The following is a 16,566-nucleotide window of genomic DNA, read 5'->3' on the forward strand; positions in this document are numbered from 1 at the left end:
GTATTTTTTTTAACATTAATTTTTATTGGCGTATAGTTGCTTTACAATATTGTATTAGTTTCTGCTATATACCAAAGTAATTAGCTATATGTATACATATATCCCCTCTTTTTTAGATTTCCTTCTCGTTTAGGTCACCACAGAGCATTGAGTAGAGTTCCCTGAGCTATACAGTAGGTTCTCATTAGTTATCTATTTTATACATAGTAGTGTGTAAATAGCAGTCAGTCCCAATCTCCAAATTCATCCTACCCACGCCCCCCTTGGTATCCGTAAGTTTGTTCTCTATAGCTGTGTCTCTATTTCTGCTTTGCAAGTAAGTTAATCTGTACCATTTTTCTAGATTCCACACGTAAGTGATATTATATGATATTTGTTTTTCTCTTTCTGACTTACTTTGCTCTGTATGGCAGTCTCTAGGTCTATCCACGCCTCTGTAAATGGCACTATTTCATTCTTTTTTATGGCTAAGTAATATTTCATTCTATATCTGTACCACATCTTCTTTATCCATTCCTGTTGATGGACATTTAGGTTGCTTCCATTGTAAGTAGTGCTGCGATGAACGCTGGGGTGCACGTATCTTTTTGAATTATGGTCTTCTCCAGATATATGCCCAGAAGCGGGATTGCTAGGTCATATGGTAATTCTAATTTTAGTTTTTTGAGGAGCCTCCATACTGTTCTCCATAGTGGATGTACCAATTTACATTCCCACCAACAGTGTAGGAGGGTTCCCTTTTCTCCACATCCTCTCCAGCATTTATTGTTTGTAGATTTTTTGATGATGGCCATTCTGACCAGTGTGAGGTGATAACTGATTGCAGTTTTAATTTGCATTGCTTTCCTAATTAGTAATGTTGAGCATCCTTTCATGTGTTTGTTGGCCATCTGTATGTCTTCTCTGGAGAAATGTCTATTTAGGTGTCTGCTCATTTTTTCATTGGGTTGTTTGTTTTTTTTTGATATTGAGCTGAGTGAGCTGTTTGTATATTTTGGAGATTAATCCCTTGTGGGTTGCTTCATTTGCAAATATTTTCTCTCATTCTAAGGGTTGTCTTCCAGTTGTACTTCTAAAATGACAGTGAGAAAGAGCATGACATCAAGGTCAGGAACCCATCCCATGCAGTGAATAGAAGGAAATAATTTTGAGTCCATTACGAGGCTAGAGAGCCTTGTAACTACCACCTCTTGATTCTTTTAGAAACAACAGAAAGCCATTGGTGCTGCCTCCAGTCTGGCTGGCCCGTGCCTTCTCCATGCACCTTCAAACATGCCTGCTTGTACCTGCTCTGTTGCTAGCTCTGTGCGTTTAGCTTGCTCTGCCTGGAAAATCCTAGCTCTGATGTCACCTTTTTGTGCTTCTTCTTCCTCCACTCTTTCCAACCCTGTTAAAAGAAATGATTTCTTTTCTCCTTGACGTTCTCATAGTATTTCATAGGAAACCTTTGTTATACCATCTACCTCACATATTATTGCCTCCTTAGTTGTGTGCTTATCTTAGGAGATGTGTCTTATTTATTCTCATCTGTAATCCAAGTGCCTATGCACAATACTCGACACACTGCATATTCAACAGATATTTGTTGGATGTATTAATAAATGAAAGAGTGAATGATTGAATGGATACATGAGCACTGCCTCAGGATTGAATTAGGTGACTCAATGGCCCCATGGTATTGGTGTATGCTTTGAATTTGGTAATTCCTTGTTCTTTACCTTGATGAAGCACCATTAGCCAGGATCTTGATTTATATCTATTAGATCTGCAAGGCAAACAGGTAAACTGTCATCCCCAAGTTCATGGACCAGATCTTAGTTTTTCTTGGTTTCAGCTATAGTAATTCTAGCCAAGCCTTTTTTTGATAAGAAGAGGGAGGCTTAGGAAACCAGCTGCAAATCACTTGATTTAACATGCTGTCAGGATTTGACAACCACTTAAAGGTTATAACTTGGAGATGTATAGACTTGAATGTTAGGTTGTTCTAAGGACACGATCTTTTAATGTTTACTAAAGCTCTTTGCTCTAAGATGGCTTCCAATTCTGAAGTGAATTGACACAGTCTGTATTCACCGAAGTCCACAATTGAAAGCAGAGAAATTCAGAGGTACCATAAATATCTTGGGATTTTGATAGTTCTCAAATGATTTATATAGTTGGTTGTATCAAATTATGTGTCCATGGCTAGGATGTCCTTGGGGAGCACTTGAGGTCTTTGAAGGTCTTTGGAGATGAGTGGAAATCTTTGAGGGAAGGGCAATAACCCAGCTGCCAATTGTGTGGAAGAGCCTGCAAGGAGGTGGTATCAAGGTGGGTAAAGGTGGTGATCTGGTTCTCTCAGGGGCCCAGGCAAGCACCCCTGTCCACCATCTGCTTATGGACATTCTTCTTAGCTCTGAAACAACCTTCTCCATATTATTGGTTATAAAGTCTTTTTGCCTTTTTGTTACAATTTATTTGAGATGTTAAAGCAGTGGCCAGTGAAGTCTGTGACTCAGGAGCCAAAACCATTAGAAAACAAGAAAACAAAAGGCCATCTAAAGAAGCACAAATTTGTAATAGAAACTTCCAGAGAGTGAGAATTATTCCCTCATTGTTTATTTTCCCTTTATACTATTTTTCTACCTATGGTTTAAAAATTCAAATAATGCAAAATGGTACAAAGAAGAAAGCAAAATCATCTTGCAATATTTTTCTGCCCAAAGACAACTACATCTGCCTTTTTTAAAAAAATTAATTTCTTTTTATTGGCTGTGTTGGGTCTTTGTTGGTGCACATGGGCTTTCTCTACTTGTAGCAAGTGGGGGCTACTCTTCATTGTGGTGTGTGGGCTTCTCACTGTGGTGGCTTCTCTTGTTGCAGAACATGGGCTCTAGGCACTCGGGCTTCAGTAATTGTGGCATGTGGCCTCAGTAGTTGTGGCACATGGGCTTAGTTGCTCTGTGGCATGTGGGATCCTCCTGGAGCAGGGATCGAACCCGTGTCCCCTGCATTGGCAGGCGGATTCTTAACCACCGCACCACCAGGGAAGTCCCACCATCTGCCTTTTTGATGATTATCTTTCTCAGACCTCTTTCTATGCTTAAGCATATGCAGATTTATCTCTACCTGTATATATAAAAGAGATATGAATAGAACCATACTATAAATGCTATTTTGCAATCTTTACGCATGTATGTATGTATGTATATACACACAAATTACAAAGTATTCAATTTTTTTTATAGGTTTATTTTATCATTTATGTATTTATTTATTTATTTTTGGCTGTGTTGGGTCTTCATCGCTCTGCACAGGCTTTCTCTAGTTGTGATGAGAGGGGGCTACTCTTCATTGTGGTGTGCCGGTTTCTCACTGCAGTGGCTTCTCTTGCTGTGGAGCACGGGCTCTAGGAGCACAGGCTTCAGTAGTTGAGGTGTGTAGGCTCAGCAGTTGTAGTGACGGGCTCAATTGCTCTGTGGCATGTGGGATCTTCCCAGCCCAGGGATCAAAGCTGTGTCCCCTGTGTTGGCAGGTGGACTCCCAACCATCGCGCCACCAGGGAAGTCCCATGTATTCCGTTTTATGAATGTGAAATAATTTAGTAAATGAAGACTGCTCTGAGAGGGGCATTTTGATTGCTTTCAGTGTTTTACTATTATAAACAATGTTTGAAGAATATCCTTGGCCATCTATCTTTGTGTTCTTCCCAGATTATCTTCTTAGGATAAATCCTTAGGAGTGATACAGCTAGATTAGGTAGTGTGCATGTGTAAAGTTTGTAAGTGATTTTCAAATTGTCCTCCAGAAAATTTAGCCAATTTCTACCTCAACCAACACTAAATGGGAATTTCCTCTACCCCCTTACCAACATGGAGTATTGTCAGGGTTATTCACATTTATCAATCTGATGTGTCAAATGATATCTCAGTTTACTTTTTGGGAGGTTACCAGTGGAGTTACTAGAAGTTTAGAATCTTTTCTTGTAATAATTGATCATTTATTTTCTCCTCTCTCTTCCTCCCTCCCTCCGTCCCTCCCTTCCTTCCTTTTCTTTTTTCTTTTTTTCTTTCTTGTCTTCTCCAGCACACCCCCTGCCTTTTGTGAATTGTCTGTGCCCTTTGCCCATTTTTCTATTGGAGTGTTAATTTTTATTTTAATAATTTGAAGGAGTTCTTTGTATTAAACTTCTGTTGGTTCCATATGTAGCAAATAGTTTCCTCAGATTTTCATTTACTTTCTACCTTATTCATGATTTTATTTTTGCTGCATGAAAGCATTTATGGTCATGTCTATCAGTCTTTCCATGTCCGTTTCCTGAGTTTTCCATCATACTTAGAAAGTCCATCTCCATCTCAAGAGTCTAAAAATGTTGACATATATTCTCTAGTATGTCTTAATGTTTCCTTTTGTATATTTTAGTCTTAGATATCTCTAGGATTTTTTTGCTGAAGTATAATTAAAACTTTATTGATTTCTTATTGCTGGTTGTCCACAAATTATTTACTGAGCTATCTGCATTGATATGAAATGATCCTAAATTTCAAACAAATGGAAACTTAATATATGTTTAATTTCTGGACTAACTTTTCCATTGATCTGATTGCTTATTTCTGTACCATACAACTGCCCTTGTTATAGTTTTATAACACATTTTAAGAACCAGGAGGGCAAGTCTGTCCTGCTGGCCTTTATTTTGTCTTTCTTTTCTTAAAATCAGTTTGGATTTTTAATGTGATTACGCTTAATTTATAGAATAATTTAGGTGAAAATTATAACCTTAAAATATCCATCTGTCCAATGATAGATTAATCTTTTTGTTTACTCAAGTCTTATTTTAGGGCATAAGTAGAATTTATTTATTTATTTACTTACTTACTTATTTTTGGCTGCGTTGGGTCTTCCTTGCTGCATGCGGGCTTTCTCTAGTTGTGGCGAGTGGGGGCTACTCTTCATTGTGATGCGCAGGCTTCTCATTGCTATGGCTTCTCTTATTGCGGAGCACAGGCTCTAGGTGTGAGGGCTTCAGTAGTTGTGGCTTGCGGGCTCTAGAGCACAGGCTCAGTAGTTGTGGCACACAGGCTTTGTTGCTCCGAGGCATGTGGGATCTTCCCGGAGTAGGGATAGAACCTGTGTCCCCTGCAGGTGGATTCTTAGCCACTGCGCCACCAGGGAAGTCCCACTAGAATTTCAAAAACTATTATTTTCTTCAAGTGAGTCCTTCCACTTCTTATTAAGTCTATATGAAGAACAGAGAAGGGTCTGAAGCTTTATCCTCGGCAAGCAAACAAGTTTAGCCTATCCTGGTGTCGTGGATGCTGGCAGAAGAAAGATGACTGCTAGGTGAGAGGCACAGCAGGTGGTATTCACATTCCCATCTGCTCCTCTTGCCCAAGTTCCATTGTGGATGCTTTGCATGCAGTAGTCACAGCTGAGGAGCTCTAAGCTTGGGAAACCTAATGAGAACTCAGGGTGAGTTTCCTTGAGCTAACTAATGAAGAATGAGGGAAATAAGCCAGAGCAGGAGGAAAGAACATTGTAGGCAAAGGCCCTGTGATGTGAGAAAGTGTGGCAACTATAAATATCTGGAAAAATGGCCACCATAGTGATTCCATTATCTTCTGGCTAACAGTGCTGAAGACAGCTAGCCTGTTTATTTTTCTTATTGTAAATGACCAGTTTGTTCTGACTAAATGCTTAATAGATATTTTTCCCTTTGTTTTTGAATGTATAATTTTTTTTTTTTTAGGATTCTTTTTGTAGATGTTTTCCTCCAGGAACAAAAGAATCCAGCTTAAAGATGACTGTTTTTCTTAGGAAATTATTTCTGGCATAATAGAAACTTGGGGATAGTGAAATGTAATTTTGAGTGATACAAATTCTTAGGATAATGTGCTAGTTTGTTACCCTTGCTTTACTCTTCAAAACCTATTCAACAAGAAGAGTTTTATGAGGGAATGTCTCAGTAGAGTATCCCAACTCACCAGGGAAGGAGTGCTGCTAATGGACTCTTCCAGAGGACTCACATTTTCATTAGAGCAAAGAAATTCAGTGCTTTCTCTGATGATGGATTTTATCTTGTTGACGTTTGATGCTGTTAAATACATTGCTGACCTTCTCACTAGAGGAAAGTAGACGGGTAGAGAAACATGGCCTAGACTAGCAAAATTCCTGTTTCCAAAGTCTATAAAGATAAACTAATAATGAAGCAGAAATTTGATCATGTTAGTTCAAAATGGGACTCAGATAAAGTTTCACATAGCAAAAATCTTACTGAATAATTTTTTGTGGTGTTTCAGTGTTTTTAAAAACCTCTCTTTTGAAAATCAATATTTGGGTATTTTTTGGCACTGTAGAGTAGTGACACTAAGTCTAGAAATAATCTAGATGTTTACATATTTGTTTACATACAGGTTTATCTACATTGACTGTAATTCCTTGATTCTAAGATGTCTTTAAATATATCACACATCATTATTTAATGTACCACTAAGAAAGAAAAAATGCTCCCTATGGAATTCTAAAATGCTTACAGTGCTTTAGGGTGCATCCTGATTTCAAAGATGTTAATAGGTGAGAAAATATGCATCTTAGAATGGATGAGATATAGTATTTTTCTTAATCTGACAAAAACAGGGAAAATTGATATCCTTAATAACTTGTCCATCTATCTGAAATATTTAACAATACAGTCAATATATTTATGCTTTAAAATTCTATTTACTAGGTATGATATTTCCAAGGACAATCAAGATTATTGATAGAATACCATTAATATTCAGAGAATTGACCAAGTGACCTTACATCTATAGATGATCCACCCCAAATTTCCCCTGTCATGTTTTTAAGAATTCCCACAATTTGATATTTTCCTTCCTGAGCAAAGCTATCTGGTCCCCACAGTGCTGCCCAGACCAGGGTGTAGGGATTGCTTCTATTGTCTCTCCCAACTCTTTCTGCAGCCTTTTGAGAAAGAGCCTCTCATTTCCACACTTAGGTACCACTAATGCTCAGAAATGAATTTTATCACCTGACATCACCCCTGAATTAAAGTCTAAAGTTCTTTCCCACTTGCCACATTCCTGAACATTCCAGGAATGTGATCCTTGAGCTCATAATACAGCTGTGTTCTCTGGGTTGGGGTTGATCAACTACCTCTTGTTGCAAGATTTAGCCAACTTTACCTGAGAAGCTTATTAGAAGTATTTTTAATGCTAATCATATTATAGTCCAAGGGGGAAAGGATTTGTATGTGGTGGACAATTACCCATAGTCCCACTGTCTTTGCCATTGGCAGCATTTTAGCACGTTTCCTTTCACTTTTGCGCCACGTAAATTTTTGCGAGTTGAAATAACTTTTATGAGCAATTCATGTGATGCTTTTTCACTCAAACTCATGTTATTAAAAAGAGTGTTGTTAAAGGCTTATAACTACTTGATTGCTGACTGTTTTATTCTATAGATATAGTAACCATTCCCCTATTGCTTATTATTGGGCTCTATCCATTTTAGTTTTGCAATTCTGAATCTCGTCAAAATGCGCATCTCTGTATGCAAATCTCTGTCCAGATTTTTTTTTCTTTTTTTTTGGGGGGGGGGTACACCAAGTTCAATCATCTGTTTTTATACACATATCCCCGTATTCCCTCCCTTCCTTGTGTCCAGATTTTGATAGAAGGACATAATCAACTTTAGTACAATTGATTTGTATTGTTAAATTTCTTTCATAGGAAAAAAAAAGTCATAACAATTTGTCACCCAACGAAAGGGTGGGAGTGAATATGAGGAAATGGTTGTGTTTATTTAATACTATTGTTATTTCAGTTCAAAGTTGAACTAACTGGGAAACTGAGACACGTAGATAAAGTTGTCTCCTTGCTGGTGACACTATCAGTTGTGCTTGTTGCTGGGACTCTGTTGTCCTCTCCAGCTAGCCAGTATCTGCCCTATTTCACTATAGTCCCATGGAAATTCACTATCCTTGAAATTATATCAGGAGCCCAACAGCACTTTAAAAGCTCCTACTGGTGCCTGGCTCTCTCATATTTGGTCTTTCCCTCCCTTAAGGGGTAGGTATGGCCAAAATCACCAAACGAGCTCCATGTTTGCCTTGCAAACCAAACAAACACTTCTGTTTTTGTTTTGCTTTGTGTCTGGACTAATTCTTAGCACCTCTTCTGCCTGTGAGCGATTTGTCACTTCCTTCTGTAAGACTGGCACCAGCAGAAATGCAGTCTCAGAGGATCCCGGGGAGAAAGCGAGGCCGACCCCCACTTCACTCGACACCTATGAAGATGGCAGTTCATAACCTTTATTCTGCTTCAGCTGGTGCTTTACCAGCAGTGAAGATCCCAAAGAAAAGAGGGCGGAAACCCGGGTACAAGGTATGGCTCCATCATCTCCTTTCTCCAAAGTGGGATTGGGCTGGGGCATGGTGTTTGGGCAGAACTCCAATGAAAAAATGTGATGAGAGATTGGAAGCTGGGTAAAGACAGGATGAGAAATAAGTTTCTCTCAATGAAGCATGTGAGAGACGAGGCTTCATTGTTGCAACATGGCACACAATACATGCTGTCGCTGTCATGTGCATTTTTACAAGTGGAGCAAGCAAATTACACCAGATGGGGAAAGTTGTAAGGCGAGCAGATTTTAGGGTCAGAGCTAAACACACATTATTAAGCCTCGCATCTCAATTAGCGTTTCAGACACTGAGCTTTCCCCTGACTGTTCTTATGAGGGCGGCTCTGGAAGCCACTTTCCAGAACTCATTAATTTTAGTAGAAGCAGATGATGTTCTTGAGACATTTAAATTAATAATGCGAGCAAGCTAGTGTCAAAGGAGCCTAACAGAGTTTTCCCTAACAGAGCCTCAATCAGGGGACTCATCATGAAAATTCAGGGTGTTAATTCATAGTTTCCTGCTTACAAAAGGCGCTGACGTCAAGTTTGGCTACAAAGAGGCATAACAGGCAAAATGAAAATCCTGTTACTCTTTCAAGAATTAATGATTTGGCGAGGCTGGGGGGTGGAGAATAAATTCTCTGATGTAACTGAAATCATATAAAACAACCCAAACCCGAGGGAGAGCTTCTCCTCTAAGATGTTTTTGAAGAGTCTGCTGGAGAAGAAAGGCCATTGAGTTGTTTTCCATGAGCCTTTCGGGCATTAGAAAATGAGCTTCAGAAGGTTTCCTTCATCTATTTTTCTTGAAATAAAGAGCTTATGTTTCCATCTTGAGATCCGAATACTCAAACCAAAATGCAAATTGGCAATTAACTTCCATATATTTAGGAAAATGTATGGAAATTACTTCAGGTCAGCAGAGTGACAAAGCTTCTGGAGGAACTGGTACTGAATTCAACTCCTATCCCTTTGATTCTCCACAGTTCTTCCAACTGCTGGAAAATAGACACAGTAGGTAGGGGGACGGTGACTCAAAGTTATTTGGGGGTCACTGGTTTTAGTGAAAGAAGCTTTTACTCAGCCAGCTCTTAAAGCAAAGTCTTCTGTCACTGGTTATTTTTTCTAACAAAGAGAGCATCCTTTTTCTCATGGGTGCACCGGTTTCAGAACTGTGTTTCTGAAGCTGGCCCAGGGCAGGTCTCTGTGCTCATCTACCTGTGCAGTTGCTGGGGTCTGGGGATTGCATCTGAAAGGCTGGAGCAGGGCAGCCCTTCTGTTTATAGAGCCAGGGAGCAAATCCAGCATCTGAAGAAACACACTGAAAACTTTTTCTCTCCTATTTGGCCTTTCTCCTGCTCCCCTGGGAGCTGTGACCCAAGAATGAAAATTACCGACAGACACAGCATTTCTGGGGCCAGGAAAAATGGAAATTCACTCTGTGGAATGAACCCAACTTTGCAATTTTCCTGTCTCTTGAAAAGGGCAGTTTTTAGTGCTCCTAACACTCAGAGACAGCTCAGGGCAGGAAGAAAGTTTTGGGGATGGTTAGCTTACATACGGACCCTGCACGTGGCAGGTGGATCTTATTCCCATGCCTCCCAGGGTCTCTTTTCTGGGAACAACGGGCCACAGCTCTTCCTTCAGTCCACCTCCCGTATATTTGAGGAAATTGTGGGAATTATTTCAGACCAGCAGCTCCCAGATAGCTCCCTAAGCCATGGGCTTTTTACTCAAGAAAAACAGCTCCAAACCAGGTGTCAGTCTGCATGATGTCCTGACCTGCTCATGGTGACAGGAGAAAAACATTTGAAAGTCTTTGCTAAGCTAAAATGATTCCACCTAAAGGACCGCCCTTAATTCTGAAATATCTGCTTCCTGCTATTTTGGTGTTAAAGTTTATTAAGTATCATATGTTGTGAAGGTTTGGTAATCTTAAAAAAATGTCCTTATTTGGCAAAATAAAGTTAGCAACCTATTAAGTCTCTCCGGTTTTGTTTTGACAATTTCTTAGACCCTGAAGCCCCATTTTACTATTAATGAAATGCTTTTAATTGTGGAGAAGCCAGCAAGGATACTGTACTGTTTGATTGTATTTACCAAAAGGCCACTCATTTGGCAACTTTAACTATCTGGGAGCCAGAGTTCTTCAAAAAAAAATCCTGAGCACGTGAAATAAGATATTACTTGATCTACTCTTAAAGATCTTGTATTTTATTACTAAGAAAATGCTTCCAAACCCTCCCTCAGAGTCTGTTTACCTTTATTGTAGACACATTCCTTACAAGCTTATCACAGTTTAATAGCCTTCGATTTGAAGGGGAAAATATTTTGGGGAGAAGATTGCACACACAGCTGGATACTGAAAGTATAATATGTGTATGATATCATATTAATAATTTAGAACAGTAAAATGTACATTAATATTATCAATGTTATAAAAGAAAAATAACATAACTTTATGTCAGTACGTTATTATTATATATTTATATTAATAATATTATCATAATCAAAATTATAATAACCATATCAGTGGTAAGTGTTGAGACTTTGGCAGGCTCCTCCCCAGGAGATTCTAAGGATGCCTGGTTGTACTGACTGTAATCACAGGTTTGTGCTGGTTGACGTTTGTCATTTGTTGCCTGGTGCTGTCCCAAGCTGCTCTGTTAATCACTTCTGTGTCCCCGCACATGTGGAGACGCTCTCTGGTCCAAGTATGGATACAAGCCTCTCCTTTTAAGACCCAAGCACAGCTAACACAGGCAGTGATATTTAACCCCTTCTCTGAATCTTGACAATAACATGAGCAAGTTCCAGGCCGGAAAGGAAGAGTTAAACTGGCAGTCAGATGTCATTGCTCCAGAGTTCATGGGTCATCCCTCCTCCCAGGGCCCATCTGGCCACGCCTCTTGGCCCCGGTCAGCAGCCACTTTGTGGGGGGCATGCCTGCTGCTCTCAGAGCATTGTTTTATGGCCTTACTGCCCCCTTCTCGCCCCAGTTAAAGGAAGGAAGAACCTCTTAATGTCATATTTTCTCCAAAGAGCCATACTCTGACTGCCATGAAAACAGCCTTCTTCATTATCAAACAGAACTTTTACATCTCAGTTTGAAGAATCTGCTGTTGATTTAGGTTCTCAGTTCAGAGACTCCCTAAGGTCAACAGGTAGATTTTCCTTACATTTCATGACTACAAAAGACCATCGAGGGCTTTTTAAAAAGATAGAGAGGGTCTGCACCAGGGACAAACCCTAGCTTCCATTCTGTAGACGTAGCTGATTATAATGGCTCCAAATAACGAGATTTTCAGCTTCTGTGTCTTTATGATTTAAGCAGGAAGAAAAAAGTGCTGGTTTTTTAAGATAGCCATCTGTCCCCAATATACAATAATAATACTAATAGCAATAATAGTTATAAGTAACACTTACTGAGCACTTCTACATTTGAGTCTCTGGGCCTAAGCACTTTCCATATATATATATTTCTTATATATCCTTGCTAATTTGATAGTGAGAGGAGTCAGAAAAACTGTAGGAATTGGGCATGAATTAACCACACCCCACAGCCCGAGGCCACATACTGGCGGGCCAGCAGCCCTCTCCACCTCAGCAGTCTCTTTGCATTATTGTTCGGAGTAGTATTTACGTTTCCTAATTCAAAAAAGAGTAGATTACTTTCTGTCTGCTCTGTTTAACGAGCTAAGAAAAGTGTAACATGCTCTAGAAAGAATACCATCCCTGAAATATTAAAAGCAAATCATTTAAATGTTCTAAAATGTTAATAATGGTGTCATTCAGCATACAAATTCAGCTGCTGTAACAAAGGACAAAGAACAGTGGCTTAAAGAAGATAGAAACTGACTTCTCTCTCATGTTACTGTCTGGAAAGGCCATCTGGGGCCAATCTGATGGCTCCACGGTATTGAGGACCCAGACTTTTATTTTATTTTATTTTATTTTTTTGAAGCAATTTCTCTCTCTCTTTTAATGTTAGCTTTATTATGGTGCACAAACATACGAGCTTCCAGGGTTTCTCTTTTTTCGTTAACAGATCTCTTTTTCTTCCACTGTCACTTTTTTTTTTTTTGGCTGCGCCTGGAGGCATGTGGGATCTTAGCTCTTGACCAGGGATGCAACCCGTGCTCTCTGCATTGGAAGCTCAGAGTCTTAACCTCTAGACTGCCAGGGGAGTCCCCCAGGTTCCTTTATATTGTTGCTCTGCTATCTTAACACACAGTCTCTACCTGGTGCTCAAAGATGGCTCCTCCAGGTCCCACGATCCCTCAAGTTCAGCAAGCAGAATGGGTAGAGATGGTGGAGGGCACGTTGTTCCCCTTTAAGGATGAAACCTTTAAAGTTGCACACACCCTCACACTTGCAGCCCACTGGCCAGAACTGAGTCACTTGGCCACTCTTAGCTCCACTGGAGGTGAGAAAATGTAGTGCTGAGTCACCAAGTGATGGGCTAGAATTCAGGGATTCCACTGATATATGAAGAAAGGAGCGTGGGTATTTGGGAAGAACCAGCAATCTCTGCGAAGAATTTAAAGGACTGTCTTCCATTAACTGGAAAATTAACTTTATAAAGAAAGTAATTTTCTAAAGAACATGGGTAAATGCCACATTTTGTTTTGTTTCTCCTTTCTTATTGTCATCCTTCCCCCCCGCCCCGAAAAAGTATGTGTTCTTGGCACTGTGTAACAAGGACGTCAAGTTCACAAAAATCTCAATTAAGAGAATGTTCAAATTTAAAGTAGAAAGGGTTTTGTTTGTTTGTTTCAACATTTGTTTAAAGCCTCTTTCTAAAATGTGTTTTCACTATAACTGTTGAATTGGCTTCAGTGCTTTGATTATCCAGATCTTGCATTGCCTTGAGTCACAGTTATGAACAAAATGTAGCCTAACAGTATGGAAGGGAAGAATTGATATCTAACCCTTCCTGTGCCTATTTTCAAGAAGCCCCTTCACAGGTGTGAAGTACCACCTGTGGCCCTGGAGGCAAATGACTACACAGGCACAAGGCAGGGACCATTTCCTTGGGCTGAACAGTATGCAACACCTAGGGTGGGGACTGTTTCTCCTGGGGTTTTCTGTGACCCCTCCCCCACTGGCCATCACCCCAAGGGCTGGAGAAATGGTAAGGGGTGAGGCTCAGCAGTGGGTCTGGGGCAGTGGTATCTGGTGAATGTTTCTGAGCAGCATTCTGAGCATAACTCAGACATGCATGTTTAGTTGGTATTTTCACTTACGTTAAGGAGTAAGAGAAATGGAAACAGCAAAGTTGTATGTTGGAATTTCGCTCATTTGTCAAGGATGTGATTGACTTCTTTGCTGAATTGGATAATAGCTTGTGAAAACAAAAAATACTTGTTTTTTCATGCTATTCATTGTGTAACGGCTACAGACAAGACACACATTTAAGTTTAATTTGCATTTTTAATATTTTCTCCATCACTCTCTTAAGCCTATAAGTCAACAAAACGATATATCTAGCCCTATTTGTAGCATTTGCCAATTTCCAAGGAATAAATATTCCCAGCATGGCCTATTTCAAGGCACCAATGTGACATTCTCAAATGTGGAGTTGGTAAAAGATGTGCTGCAGTATCACTCTTGTAACCATATTTCTACACAGATACAACAGTGAAATAATTAGAAAGTGGTGAGTTTTGAGTATCTATTACCTTTTTAATATATTTTATTTAATTTTATTTAAAAATTTATTTTAAAACTTACTCTGTAAGTGTATGCACTTTAATTTTTAATAATTACTATGTTTAACAAACAACAACATTGCTGAAAATTTAACAATCATCTCTTGTGAACAGATATAAGCCGCGCCATCTCCCCACCACTCTGAGCTCCGCTATGCACAGAATACCCGTTGCATGTTTCCCCTCTCATCTGCAGGGCTGACCCCACGCCTGCTGATGCATAGAACTTGGCTCCCTCGCCAGTTTCTGTAAGGAATTCAATCACAGCAAGCTTTCCTTGAAATGTGCGGTCTCTACTAAAGGTTGTTGGGGTCACAGGGCAGAATGGACATTCCATTAAATACTTCACATGGATGAATCTGTTTTTCTGAATTCCACTTTGTCCAATGATGGTTGTTTTTGTTTTCCTTTTTCTTCCTTCTGTCTCCTGGTACTTATGGAGTACTGACTTCATTGTCTCCTCTCTTGACTCTCCTCAGCCAGGAGGAAATTAAGCCATTCTTCTCAGCCCCACCCAGGCAGAATAGTAGCACCACCACCACCTCCTCCCACACCCCCTGCCCCACTGCACTTCACCACTTTCACCACTTCTCTAGGCCCAGAGGATAATCTGAACCCAACAGAGTTGGTAGGAGAAAGCTCCAGCATCCTCATACTACCCCACCCCATTTGCTCCTCTGAAAAGCACAAGAGAGCTGGACCATCACCCTCCCATCTGCAAGCATCCCCTTCTGTCTTCATTTATTATGCAGGCAGTATATTGTATTGGGGTAATTTTATTTTCCTTGAGAAGTTTTAGTGCAAAGATCATTTAACTGGGATTTCAGATTTGACTAAAAGGCATGTTGCCAAAGCCGGCCTCAAGGCCAAAGGATAATGGCCCTTCCATCCCTTGCATGTTTAATTCCTCCCAGGGGAAAGGAGAAAAAGGTGTGGATAGATCCAGAAATAGGCTGACTCCTCAGAATGGAATTAGGTCATTGGCCACAAACTTCTTGTTGTTGGAGCTGATTTGCATTTCCAACAGGCAAGTTTTTTAGACTAAAGTCTGAGGTTAAAAACAGTGAGGTATTCAATTTTCCCTAACCCTGCTCCCTGCGTCTCCACAGAACCCTGAGGGAGTTTTGTGTGAAGAAAGAGAGTGAGCCTGAAGGAGCACTGTGCCCCCAGGGAAAGCTATGGGCAAGGACGTGGACAAAGCTATCCTCGAATGGGGTGGGAGAGGAAGGAAGGGAGGGAAAACATGATTTTAAAAAAATAGAATCTGGTATATTAGTTTCCTAGAGCTGCTGTAACAAAATACAACAAACTGGTTGGCTTAAAAAATACAAATTTTTAAAAAAATTTATTCATTTTTAACTGAAATATAGTTGATTTACAATGTGTTAGTTTCAGGTATATAGCAAAGTGAATCAGTGCTATATATATATTCTTTTATATATAAGAATATATATTCTATATTATATAATTATATAAAATATAGAATATATATATATTCTTTTTCAGATTGTTTTCCATTATAAGTTATTGAATATAGTTCCCTGTGCTGTATAGTAGGTCCTTGTTGTTTATCTATTTTGTATGTAGTAGTGTGTATCTGTTAATCTCAAATTCCTAATTTATCCCCTGCCCCTTTCCCCTGTGGGAACCATAAGTTTGTTTTCTATGTCTGTGAGTTTATTTCTGTTTTGTGTATAAATTCATTTGTATCATTTTTTTAGATTCCACATAGAAGTGATATCATAAGATATTTGTCTTTCTCTGTCTGACTTACTTCACTGAGTGTGATAATTTCTAGGTCCATCCATGTTGCTGCAAAAGGCATTATTTCATTCCTTTTTTATGGCTGAGTAATATTCCATTGTGTATATACCACATCTTCTTTATCTAGTCATCCATTTATGGAACAATAGAAATTTATTGTCTCACAGTTCTGCAGGCTGGAAATCTGAGATCAAAGTCAGCCAGGTTGGTTCCTTCTGAGGGCTGGGAGGCAGGATCTGTTGCAGGCCTCTCTTCTAACCTCTGGGGGCCCCAGGTGTTCTTTGGCTTGGGGATGGCATTCTCCCTGGATCTTCACATTGTCTTCCCTCTGTATATGTTTGTCTCTGTGTCCAAATTTCTCCTTTTAATAGGGACACAGTCATTTTGGATTAGGGCCCACTCTAATGAGCTCATCTTAACTTGATCATCTGCAAAGACCCTATTTCCCAATAAGGTCACATTCACAGGTACTGGGGGTTAGGACTTCAACATCTTTTGGTGGGGGGGACACATTTTAATCCATAGCATCCACTATAATAATCTTTATCTTTTAACTAGACATTTGGTCCATTTTTATTTAAAGCAATTATTGATAAATTTGGGCTTAAATCTGTATCTTATTTTATATTTTCTGTTTGTCCCACTGATTCTATATTCCTTTTACTTGTCTTTCCTGCCTTCTTCTGGATTTTTAAGTATGTAATTCTTTTCT

General features: G+C 39.5%; 1 protein-coding gene across 1 annotated transcript in view; it reads left to right on the top strand.

The window, feature by feature from the left end:
- The first annotated feature begins 8,207 nt into the window (after positions 1-8,207).
- The window catches only part of SCML4 (Scm polycomb group protein like 4), a 65,717-nt gene continuing 57,358 nt past the window's right edge, over positions 8,208-16,566 (top strand). Inside the window, exon 1 of the mRNA XM_057739640.1 lies at positions 8,208-8,363. Coding sequence (XP_057595623.1) covers positions 8,208-8,363 — 156 coding nt within the window. The remainder of the gene's footprint in view (positions 8,364-16,566) is intronic.

The sequence above is a fragment of the Hippopotamus amphibius genome, chromosome 6 (assembly GCF_030028045.1).
Source record: "Hippopotamus amphibius kiboko isolate mHipAmp2 chromosome 6, mHipAmp2.hap2, whole genome shotgun sequence".
NCBI lineage: Eukaryota > Metazoa > Chordata > Mammalia > Artiodactyla > Hippopotamidae > Hippopotamus > Hippopotamus amphibius.